Source organism: Lepisma saccharinum, chromosome 8 (genome assembly GCF_977018435.1).
Source record: "Lepisma saccharinum chromosome 8, izLepSacc3.1, whole genome shotgun sequence".
NCBI classification, from domain to species: Eukaryota; Metazoa; Arthropoda; class Insecta; order Zygentoma; family Lepismatidae; genus Lepisma; species Lepisma saccharinum.
The window spans coordinates 69996795-70009516 of NC_139236.1; the positions used below are offsets into that span (position 1 = coordinate 69996795).

The 12722-nt window shown below is 38.6% G+C and overlaps 1 protein-coding gene across 1 annotated transcript in view; it reads right to left on the bottom strand.

The window, feature by feature from the left end:
• The window catches only part of LOC145991834 (uncharacterized), a 109101-nt gene that overhangs the window by 48207 nt on the left and 48172 nt on the right, over positions 1-12722 (bottom strand). The window contains exons 2-4 of the mRNA XM_083127879.1: positions 6294-6424; positions 1613-1813; positions 134-293 (exon numbers count right to left, since the gene is read on the bottom strand). Of these exons, the coding sequence (XP_082984005.1) occupies positions 134-293; positions 1613-1813; positions 6294-6382 (450 nt within the window). The 5' untranslated portion in view covers positions 6383-6424. The remainder of the gene's footprint in view (positions 1-133; positions 294-1612; positions 1814-6293; positions 6425-12722) is intronic.

Below are 12722 nucleotides of genomic sequence, written 5' to 3' on the forward strand. Positions count from 1 at the left end.
AAATAAGATTTTGAGTTGCCTCCCACTGCTTTTCAAAACTTGTTAACACTGTTTATCACTATACCATTTGTTGGAAAATAATCAGTATTTACTGATCAATTTTATTTTTTCAATGACAACTACTTGAACTTACCTTGTCAGCTATGCTACTTAACGAAGAGATGTTAATGCTATCCAAGAATGCATCATCATTCCTATATTTTGCAGCCTTTTGGAGATTGGTTATATTCAGATTAGCTACAAAACTCACTAATTCTGTGAAGTATTGTCTGTCTGTTGATTTTGGTAGTTCTCTGTTTGAAAGACAAAGTGCAACGTTTAGTATATCAATGAGATGCATCAACATATATGATTGATTGGAATAGTCCTGATAATTATGGAATATGGCTACCACATTCTGGCATTGAATTATTGACATCTAAGTATTTTACTGTGTTGCTACATACATTGCATATGGTATTCCACTACTTATTGCTATTATAGGGTAGGGTGGCTGCAGGTGACAGTCCGGGGTGTGTGTGTGCGCGACCCAACCAATCAGCTACCACCATTGCCAAGCTTACCACACTCCTTATGATCTGCATTCAGAGGTTTATCCAGCATTTTCCATTGAAGGGGTGTGAGTTCGTATTTAAGGAGGGGGTGAGGTAAATTTAGAGTCAAAATGGTCAAAAAGTGAGCCTTTGTCAAAAATTGCAGATGAAGGTGTTGGGGGTGTCTATAGTAGGACTCCCCCCCCCCATTGCTGCTCTGGATCAAAATACAATATTTGTGCGACATGGAGTTGTTTCTAGTCTATGTTTGTTCTTGTGTTAGTGTTTCTACATTTGGATATTGGAACCACAGTGATCCATATGGCATCTGACTGCTACACAGGAGACCCAGGTTCAATTCCCAGAATGTGTGATCTAAGGTTGGAATTATTCCGACCTCGTCCCTACATAAAGCAACTCTGGAGTTCATCCAGCGCCAAAATAAATGAATTTCTGGAATCAATCCTGGAGGATAAATGCAGCCAGAGCATGGTGCTGATCATTTCACCTCCACCGATGGCTGAGATCGATAATGTGAGAGTCCCTACCTCCACATCTCCCTATGTGCCTTCATGGCACATTGCAACATGCATGGGTAACTTTAATAATAATAATAATGATTTGGATATTAGAGCATTCACATTATTCTGATAAATTGGATTTTCTATTACCTTCAAAATAGATACTAGATAATTTGAAATCTTTGAATTATCTTCCCACTCCCATGGCAGAGTGATTAAAACAGTGTGTTACAAAGTTAAAGGCCCTAGGTTTGAATTCTGCATAAAGTATGGAAATTTGTATTTGTTTCTTCATCTATTTCATGAAAATAAATAGAAAAATGTTATGGATGTCCCAGCTATTGCTAATTGAAGTATAAATAAATGACAGCCTTCGAGAACTAAAGTACACGAAAAGCAAGAAAATAACATAGAAAATGATTGAAATTTAACATCTCTATATTGAGAACTACGTACTTTTTAAACACTGTGTGGCATAATATAAAATATACCATGCCTACGTTTAATAAGTCAACAGCTTGCAATTGTTATTGTTATAAATAGTTAATAGTTTCATACTTTCTGATCCACCTCTTAAATAGCCTCGAATGCACATTGTTTTCGGAACATAGAATTGCAGCTGTCACAGGAATTTTCCATTCTATGGAATTTCTTTCAATTGTTACAACTGTCGGGTTTTCCTGATATTTCCTCCAGGATTCCAGTATAACCATTAGTGTGCATGAGAGACAGCTGAAGAAGATACCTATCCACAGGAGCCTGAAAGAGAAGGGATGAATCTCATCAATGAGGAAGTTAACATCTGCAGCATTTCTCTGTGCATCACACGATTACTGACCTACAAATGCCATCATCCATAATAACTAGGAAACACAGCTTTTTTTTTCACATTTCATTCCATTTTGGAATATTTCAACTAGAAAATATGTTGATAGAGTTTGGTTCCTTATCTTCACGGAAACTCTGGGTGATGGATATCCAGGTATTTGGATGATTTATAAACAAAAAAAATAAACTAAGTTCCATGGCACAACAGCCCTTGAGAACCAGGGCCTGCCAAGCGGCTTGTCATTGGGCGACATGCGCAGCACATCAAGTCCTGTTGCTGCTGTCTTCTGGCTTTCGAGACCGGAGCTCGCTGCTTCTTCTTTTCAAGCAGCTCTCCAATTACCTTCACGATGCTGGGTAAATGCTGAAATTTTTTCAGCTCCCACTTTGAATTGAACCCAGGATCGCTTGTACCAAAGATCAGAGTGCTAACCATTTCTCTAAATTATCCCTCATCAATGCTGCCTGACAATGAAAGTTCTGGGTTCGATATCCAGTGGCCCCAATTAGCCTACCAGCGCATTTTGAACTTTTTAACAAAGTTTTATGAATATATTCGTTTTAGGCAATGGCATTTTCTTTATTGTTTATTTCTCTGAGAAGAGAGGGTGCAAGGGAAGGCCTTTACCCTCCAGGATTGCCCCCAGGAACCCGTTGTCCTCTCCCTTCTCAATTTGGAACCTTCCCGATGATGCAGGGCTGAGAAAGAAGAAAGAGGACATCAGACTTCCCTCCTTCTCCTCTTCTTTTTTCTTCCAGTTATAACTCCCCCTTGGACTATTTAATGCCCACGTGATGGAACACGAAAAGAAGGGGAAAAAAGGCTCCAATTTTTCTCTCCAGCTGACACAGGGGGTGCCCCCTCCCACACACACACACACGAACGATCGACTATTCTTTCTGCCTGTGTAATTTGCTGGGATCACGTGCCCGGTTCGAATCCAATCGATTTTTGATTCATTTGGTTCTCTCGCAGGGTTCTTCGGAGACTTTTTTGACATGAAGAGATCTGGATTGAGTGGGGGTAAAGGCAGCCAGGGCCATGGTGCTGAGTCCAATATAGTGTTTCTTCTCTTCATTTCTCTCTCCCTTCATCTTTTTTTTTCTAATGGCATTTAGTCCGAGTCGTTTAAAATAAAATGGGGAACTGCTCCTAATCACCATGAAGCAGCTCTTCCTTTCCTCTGGCGGGGAGGAAAAAAAACAGCTAAACTTTTTGTGTAGAGGTTATCGGCAACTGCCCCCTCATGCCCCTTCTAATAGCCGCTCCACAGGAAACGAAGCACTCTTCAAACACATATTCATCTAAAAAAATGTGCAATAAAAGGAAAACCGTGTGCAGACTTAATTTTGTAACCTAAGGACAGAGGAAAGGATATATCAAAGGAAAGCTGCCATACATTTGTGTCTCTCCAATGATATGTGTCTAGTGAAGATCTCTGAACATATATTCAACTAGGAAGGCAGTTTGCAATCTGGTTCCTGTAAAAAGTGTGTGGAAAAGAAGCGAATAGTGGTAGAGCCCTGCGGGTAGATGTGCTGGTAGCCTAGGAAAAGCAGCACACACACAATTGGTGTGATAATAGTGCAAGTGCACTTATTTTCTAATCATAGGGCAGAAGTCTCAACTCTTCCTAATTGATCAGGATACCAGACACCAAGAACAGGGGGAGCTCATATCAGCTTACAGGATTTTCTTGTCAAAAGGAAATCTGACGTTTTATATAGGGTGTGGCACAGGAAATACAATTTTCTAATGGGCAATACTAAGCAAGGAGAACGGTGGCTTAACTCCACCCCTTGCCAATAAGCAGCTTAGACAATGCAATGTTAGTAGGCAGGAATGGCACCATATAGGCTGTTAGCTGTTGAAAACTATTTCAAAAGTAGTGAATCTATATTGCCATTCAGCACCTTTTCCACAGACAATTAGATGTTGATTGCCTCGCTCCCCTGACCTCTCAGTCTGTGACTATTTTTTGTGGGGTTATCTTCAATCAACAGTTTACAAAAACAAACCACCAGTGGCGTAGCATGAGCATTTCGGATGGGAACGCCAAGTTCGATGGAAGGGTAGGCCTTTTTTTTTTTTTTTTTTTTTTTTGCTAAAGAGTTTACTTATGGAATTAGCCGAAATAGGTATTGTCTATTTAAAATCACAATCTCATTGTGTTTATTACATTAAGTCAGCCGGGTTCTGACAAAACATGATCCATGCTTGTTTTATCTAGAAAATAAGATGCCTCAGTGTGCAACAAGTGCTTGGAGCACTGGTGTTTTATACCATTTTTAATTAGATTGCTCAAGTCAGAAACACCGTACACCATTCGGAGTATTTTGCTCCACACATAACACAGTATTTTATAATCAAGGAAACCTTTCGGCATGACACAAGTAATTAAAAAAACCTACCTGAATCACGAGCGCCTTTAGAACAACAGTAGACTTCATTGTTGTGGATGATACAACTATTGATTGATTTGGTTTATTTTACTTCGCTTTCTACCACTTTTGGCTAATCGCAAATATGAATATGAATGATGATATTGATGAAGTTGATGAAGAGACACTCACAAAGAACAAACATGCGTAGGCCGGGATTCAAACCAGAAACCTCTGGCATCTTAGCACGCTGTGCAAAACACTCGGACACGAAGGTGGGTGGATGATCTAACAATTGTACACTCTGCTGACGTAACAGTGCCTATTAGTAGTAATTCAGAGTGTCAGACCACTGTTCATTGTATCTTGAGAATGCTGGTAAACATTTTAAAATAATTTTGTCAAGAGATCATATGATGTTAAGAGTTTTGAAACGAATGCTAAACATTTCCACTGGCGCAATATTAGGCAGTTAGATACCAACGAAAAAATATTTTTTAAAAGAAATAGTTTTGTGGGTTAGGTGGTAGAGCAGTCACAGGCTGAACCTCTACCACGAGGACTTTATCAACTTGTTTGACAAAAACTGGTTTGCTCTTTTAGTTTTTAATGCACTTCACTGTTCTTGCGATAAATTACACAATACAGTGGTCATTAAAGATACGTCAGTCAATATTGCGTATTGTAGCATCACACAGCACGAGCAGAGGCACGAGCGCGAAAAACCAGGTAGGAATTCTACTTCTACTTCTGTCTACTGCATCGGAAGTACAGCGCCTTGAATCGGAAGGCAGGAAAGGTCACATGGCCCATAGAACCAATCAGGTGCTCCGTACGCCCGCGTATGGAGAGAGCATATCGTCCGTGCTGTAGAGATCCAAGCCACAAGCTTTCCCTCCTTCTCTCTGCCTCCAGGCAGGCAGTGTCCTGTACCCCAAACCTAGCCGGCGTCCGGCAAGCAAAGACATTAGAGAAATGCTACAACGAGAGCCGTTAGTGGAGCGTTGTAGACGGACCGCGAAAAATAGCTTTTATAATGCCATAATGCTCAAACATGTATATAATTAGTCACGTTTTACTTTATATTTACAGCATTTACGCATTTTTAAAATTTTAAATCAGGGAACGCCAGGCGTATGGGCGTACTAGGACGCTACGCTACTGCAAACCACACAATGCTGAGGAGATGAAAAATTCTATTCACCATGAAATCGCTATTGTGAGGGAAGAAATGTTTGGAAGAGCAATGTAGAATTTCAAAGAAAGGCTGCAGGAGTGCGCACAGAGAAAAGGGCATAGCTTGATGGACGTTAATTTTCAGACATAATTTAAAAACTGCATTGTTGACTTATTGTTTGTAAATTGCATTATAAAACCTTTCTTTTTGTGTATTTGAAACTTTTGTAACTACAATCGACTGACTTATTGTCTGAAAAATATGTTTCCTCTGCCACACCCTGTTCTGTTATAGTTAGAAAAATGATAATACTATAGGAAATAAGAACTTTTGTCATCATCATGTTCTGTAGGTTTTACGAAGATATTGTACAGTGGGATCCATGAGTGTTACCATGCAAATTGTTCATCACCATGTTCGTGCACTTTGTTTGACCCAATAAGAGCTTCAAGAATTAAAAGAAAACTCAATAAGCTTTTGACAACTTCTTCACCAACATACATAAAACTCCATCACTTAAAGACACATACGTAGGATGTAAGAGAAAAATTAATGAAAATAGTTTGCATGGTAATACTCATGGATCCCACTGTACAAGGACACTTGAACACAGAACTATGTATCCTATAAATCAAGCTTGCACCTCTAAAGACCAGCAAGTGCTCCCATGCAGTAGTGTAAGCTTCCTGCCTGCACTTGACGAGGCCTCGCTCCCTCAGTCCTTTCTGCCAATCTTACAATGCTCCAGTACTGCTGCTCGCTCTGCAGTTTGCATGTGCATATGAGCTTCCTCTTCCACAATTAAAGCAGGTTTACCAGACCTGCTGTTAAGTTGAGAAGAAATTATATTACCTTTCCCCAAGAGAATATCCCTTCTTAGCAATGTATCCAATCCCGTGGATGGACGTTTTCTGCAACAATAGTTTTATCCAAGACTTCATTGTGACCACATTGTAACATTTCTTCCATGCAGATATTTAAACCTGAAATTTAAAAGAATATCAATAGAATGTGGAAGTTACACAATTGCCAGTCAGGATTAGCAGTGCCAGATAAAGTCACTCTGGGATGTTGGAATTTATTTCTGAGTGAAAGGGTGGGGGGGCAGGTTTTCAAATGAACCAACTGATTTTTACAAACTCTTTTCCCCATATGTATATGTGTGTTCATGTGTAATTATTAATATATTTTTGTTATTTATTTAATATACAGGGTCTCTCAATAAGTCACTTAACACCCCCGGTACAAGCCACAGCAGCATGCAACGTGGAAATGGTGACGACCAATCGTTGCCAGGCCAAAGGGGAACCACATTGACGCCACCCGCGTGGTCTGCGGCCATCTTGAATTCAACTTTAGAATTTTAAATGGGAAGGGGGTGATATGATATATCAAATCACGCTTGAATTTCACGGGAAACGCAGTGGTGAAGGTTTTTTCGACGTATCTTCAACCAGTAAAAGGTTATGACTGAATTCTTGTACCAATTTGTTTCTTTTCGAGGTGTCGGGAATTAACATTAAAATGTCTTTAGCGCATCAGTAACGCATCGAGATAAAAGTGACATCTAGGGAGAGAAGTTCGCATGCCATTGCACACGATTTTAATCTGATACATTCACGAAGTGCTGCGCATTACGAATGGTTGTCTCGAACAATTACAGTGTGGTACGCTTCCATTGAATGAAAAGTTCTTCACAGTGACGAGGCTAATTTCCATGTTCATAAGGAAGTCCATAAACAGAATATTCGACGCTTTTTATCTGAAAACCCATTTTGGACAGATCACAGCCAAATGGTTAGTGCTGGTAAGTAAATGAACAGGTTTTATCATCCTTGCTTACGGAAGAAGGTACTTTTTACAGTTTCTTTTTCAGTAGGGCGGCGGAACACCAGAACACTATTCACGATTAAAATTAACCGATATGCCATCTGCCGGGATTTTCAGGAAGTACTCTAAGTAGGATACGTTGTGTTGAAGTCGTTTAAAGCATGGGGAATATGCGAGAGAGTAAGGTCTACTGTTCAGGTTTTTTTTCTCTAATTCGTTTTATGGGTCAGAACAAATTAAAAATTTTCATGTGTTTCCACCCCGTGGAATCAACAAAATGAAATTTGTTAATAAATCAGGGAAAACGTAATTGACAGAAGATTGGTATGGGGGATATAACACTGTAATTCGGCAAGGAAATTACGAAGAATGCACGAGTCTGCTTACTTAATTTTTCGAGAGATAAATATATATTACCATGAAAGTAAAGTTTTAAATTGTACTTTATAAATAAAGCTTTTTTTTTTTTTTTTTTTCGAAAAATCATGAAGCATCTTACCGAATGCGTCCATGTATTACCGGTATTACGTATGTGTGAAATTTGGAACAGGTGCAAGTCGATGAAGAGGGAAGATGAAAATAGTTTGAGAATGTAACCAGAAAAAAAAAGTGGACGTGCTAATGTTACTGTTTCATTCAGTATGATCTCCTTTTTCAGTGAGTATAGCCTGGTCATGAAATTGTGAATATTGAATATTATTATTAAACCAGCCTTTTTCTTTCGAGAAAGAACTGCAACGATATGTTCGCAATTTTCTCCTGTCCCAGCTTTTCAAGTACAGGTCAATTTTAATTCCTTTATTTTCAAATAATTTCCGAGAACCCCAGTTACAACATCACGTGCAGATGATACAGCACTGCTTTGGACAACCAGTGCGTATACATAGTTTCGTCTGCATTTTCCGTGTTATTTTTGCCTATCATAATTAAATGCTTCGTTCTCAGTACAGCTTCACGTTTGTTAGAGTACCTGGAATTTACATCGCATTCGCAATAATGCGTAATTTAAACGTTTCTACTAGTCATGACAACACGCTGCTATTTTGTACTACTGCAAAGATTTATCCTACTTAGAGCGGCCATATTGGAAGCGACACTAGCCCTCAGGTGGTAATTTTAATCGCGAATAGCATTGTCAGTGTGGTGGACTTTTCATTCAACGGAAGTAGCTGTAATTGTTCGAGACAACCATTCGTAATTCGCAGCTCTTCGAGGATGTATCTGATTAAAATCGTGTGCAATTCGCGATTAAAATTATCCGATATGCCATCTGGTGAGATTTTCAGAAACCACTCCACGTAGGACACCTCGCTGCGCTTCGCCGTGTTGAAGCCATTCAAAGCATGGGGAACATGCGAAATAGTAGCACATACTCTTCAGTTTTTTGCTCTAAATCGTTTTGTGATTCAGGACAAGTGAAAAGCTTATATGTGCTTTCCACACCGTGGAATCAACAAAATGAAATGTTTAAATAAATCAGGGAGAACAGAACTGATTGACAAGATTGGCATAACTGAAATGCGGCAAGAAAATTACGAAGAATGTACGAGTCTGTTCACTCTATTTTCCGAAATAATATTTCGGAAAGATGATTTTATTGCCATTAAAGTAAGTTTTAAATTGTTCTTTATGAATATAACATTTTTTTTTTCGAAAACAATGTACGTATTGTCGTGTATTCACATGCAGAGGTTAATTGATTCGCACACGTAGGTACTTCACAGTATAAAGATAGAAACGAGGATGCAAAATAACGATTTAATATTGAACTTACAATAACCATTTCTAAGATGGCTGAACTCTCCATTTTATCCATAACAACTTTTCAAACAATTGAATATCGATTCAGATATTATGCACACTTAACATTCCCCCTCTTCCTTATTTGACTCAGTTATATTTCAGTCTATCAGGCGGTTTTCTCTGTCGAGAGGACCTCCTACACTGATGCTGCTGTTGTCGCTGATGTTGGCTGCAGGTATCATCCAAGTACGATGTAGATGGTTTGTCATTTGGTGTAGAAGCTTCCGGCGCCACAGAACCACTGCCATTACTTTCACTTTTTCCTGTAATGAATAAGTCTTCATCGCAGAAAACTGATTCGCCGTCTTGACCTGTATCTGGTCCATGAATTCGTTCATCATTATTCTCCGCCTTCTTCTGACTTCCAAAATGATATCTATCTTTCTTGTCTTGCATCCATTTTAACTGATCTTCATGCACGACCCGGTTTCTACCTTCAACATTCACCAGCCATGTAACTTTGCTTTTCCGTGCTATAATTTTTCCCTTGACATACCTCATAGCATTCCTCTTGTCTTTAAATGGTAACATAACCCATACAAAATCGCCTCTTTGGTTCACCTTTTCATCTGCTTCTGCTTTATCCCTTTCGCAGTTTTGACCTATTATTTCTTCCATTTGGGCATCAAATTTATTCCTGAGAATATAGGAAAACATCACTTGCTGTGGCATTTTGTCACCTGATGCGTTATATTCGCTTCTCAAAGCTACCAATACTCTCTGCAACAATTCTTCAACGTTGACATGCGTATTCTTATTCAATTGCTCCCGTACAGCACAGTCTAGCTTTGTTTTCACTGTCTGCACGTAGCGCTCGACCTGACCATTGCTTTCAGGATGGTACGCAGGAGAATGGTACAAATTGACGTGACGTTCATCACAGAATGTTTTAAATTCTGAGGATGAGAATGGGGGACCATTATCTACCACAATACACTTTGGTAGCCCAAAAATAGCAAAATGTTTAATTAGATAACGCTTTACTTCTTTAAATGAAGTAGACGAAACTCTATCACAATCTACCCATTTGCTGTAGGCATCTACTATTATAATATAAGTAATACTTCTATACACAAAAAAATCCATATGCATCCTTTCCCACGGATGTCTGCATTCAGTCCATGCACTATAGTTCTTAGCACTTGTATTTGGTTTGACTGCTGCACAAACTTCACATTTATTTACATACTCTTCAATAGCCTTATCTATTCCTGGCCACCAATATCTCTCTCTGAGCATTACTTTCATTTTTACAATACCACAATGATCTTCATGGGCTCTCTGAATAATGTAATTTCGCACTCCTTTGGGAACAACCAGTCTCCGACCCCAATACAGTAACTCATCCGTAATGCTTAATTCTGCCTGTCTTCTCTTGTACGCCAACAGTTCCTTCAATTCATCTCCTTTGAACCCTTTCACATCTTGTGGCCATCCATTCTTGCAATAAGATTTCGTTAACTTAAGAATTTCATCTCGTTTCAAATACGTCAAAATCGCCTGCTTTGCATTCGGCGTAAGCGTAACCTGGTACACAAATTCTTCTTGCCTAGGATCATCATCATGTACGTCAGGCAGTGGCAACCTTGATAACATGTCTGCAAGTTCAACCTTTTTAGTACATATTAGTTTGTATGTGAAAGAAGCCAAAAATAAGCACCACCTTTGAATGCGTGGCGACGCCATAATAGGAATTGGTTTTTCCATAGCTAACAATTGCTTAGCTGGCATTGAATCTGTCCATATTTCAAACGATCTACCTTGTACGTATTTTTGGAATTTCCTCACTGCATATACGATACATAAAGCTTCCTTTTCATGCATAGGATACTTAACCTCATGCTTATTTAACGTACACGAAATACATTCAATCGTACGCAATTCCCCTTGTACTTTATGGCATAATTGCGAACCTAATCCATTTTGAGATGCATCACACTGTATAATAACTTCTTTATTCTGGTCGTATGGAACAAGGACCTTGGTATTTTGCAAAGCCAATTTAACTGCCTCAAATTGCCGCTGACAATCATTTGTCCATTGCCACCGCACATTTTTCTTCAATAAATTGTAAAGATCCGACAAGATAACTGACAGATTAGGCACACATCTTCTGTAAAAATTAATACCTCCAAGGAAAGCCTTTAGTTGTTTGGTGTTGCAAGGCTTTGGACATTGTATCAATGCATGCAGCTTCTTTTCAGAAGGATGTATTCCTTCTTTACTTAAAGTATATCCTAAATAATCAATTTTGTTTTTGAAGAATGAACACTTGCTCCAATTAACCTTAACATTGTACTCATTCAAACGGTTTAAAACTTCAAGTGTTCTGGATACTGCTTGTTCTAATCCCTTGCTAACAATGAGTAAGTCATCTTGGTATGGAATGACAAAATCTAATCCCTGTAGTATGCCTTCAATAGTTCTTTGAAATATTTGTGATGCGATCCGTACACCAAATGGCAATCTAGTATGTTGTACCAATCCCCATGGGGTATTCATTACTAGTAACTGTTTAGTTTGATCATCAAGTTTTATTTGAAGGTAAGCACTTCTGAGATCCAAGGTAACAAATACATCACATCCATTAACTTTTGGAAACACTTCGTCTATCCTGGGCAATGGATAAGTTACGTTTTCAACATATTTATTCACTGTGTTCTTGAAATCGCAGCAAAGTCTCAAATTACCATCATTCTTACACACAACGACCATAGGACTCGCCCAATCACTTGAGTCAATCTTTTCTAGAATGTATTGCTCAATCAATTTGTCTAATTCAGACTTAACTTTCTCACGTAAACCATACGGAACATTATAAAATTTCTTAAAAATTGGTGTAATGCCTTGTTTCATTGGAATCGTGGCGGTAAAATGTTTAATTGGCTGCGACAAATCATTATCGAATAACTCTTTATATTCGTGCCTAATAAATTTTATTAATCCTTGCACATCACAAGATGCAATCAGATTTTCACACTTAACCATCTGTGATTTAATCAAGGCTTGCCCATGCACAATTTTCAACTTGTCAGCTGTTAACACAGACGAAGCATTAGACGTATCCTTCGACTTAACCAAAGTTTGCCCATGCACAAATTTCAACTTGTCAGATGTTAACATAGACGAAACACGAGTCTTGTCTTCATACACTTCAAACGATGGCCTAAGTTGAGATAGATTAATGTGACAATCAGGCAATAAATGCTTAATCCATTGTCTTCCCATGAGTGGATATTTTAAATCACATGCGACTACATATAAGTCTAGTGTTTTATCTACATGTTCATAACGAACTCTTACAGCAACCTTTCCTACTAACGGCAAAGTCATATTGCTAGCACATCGTAAAACACAGTCAGCTTCTAGATATTGCAAACCATTCAGTTGACTGTCACAAAATGTTTTACTTGCAATCGAAACTTGTGAACCTGTATCTATTTCAAAGTTCAACATAGAATCATTAATATTGAGAGCAATTACATATTCGGACGAAGAAACAAACTTACTAGTAGCTTTATCACAATGAGCTATTTTCATAGGCAATGAAGAATGGTCAGATTTAAGATATGGTTGCGACGAAACTGAACTTTCATTACAGTGGGACAAACTATACTCAATCGATCTTTCTTGCATAAATTTACTTTC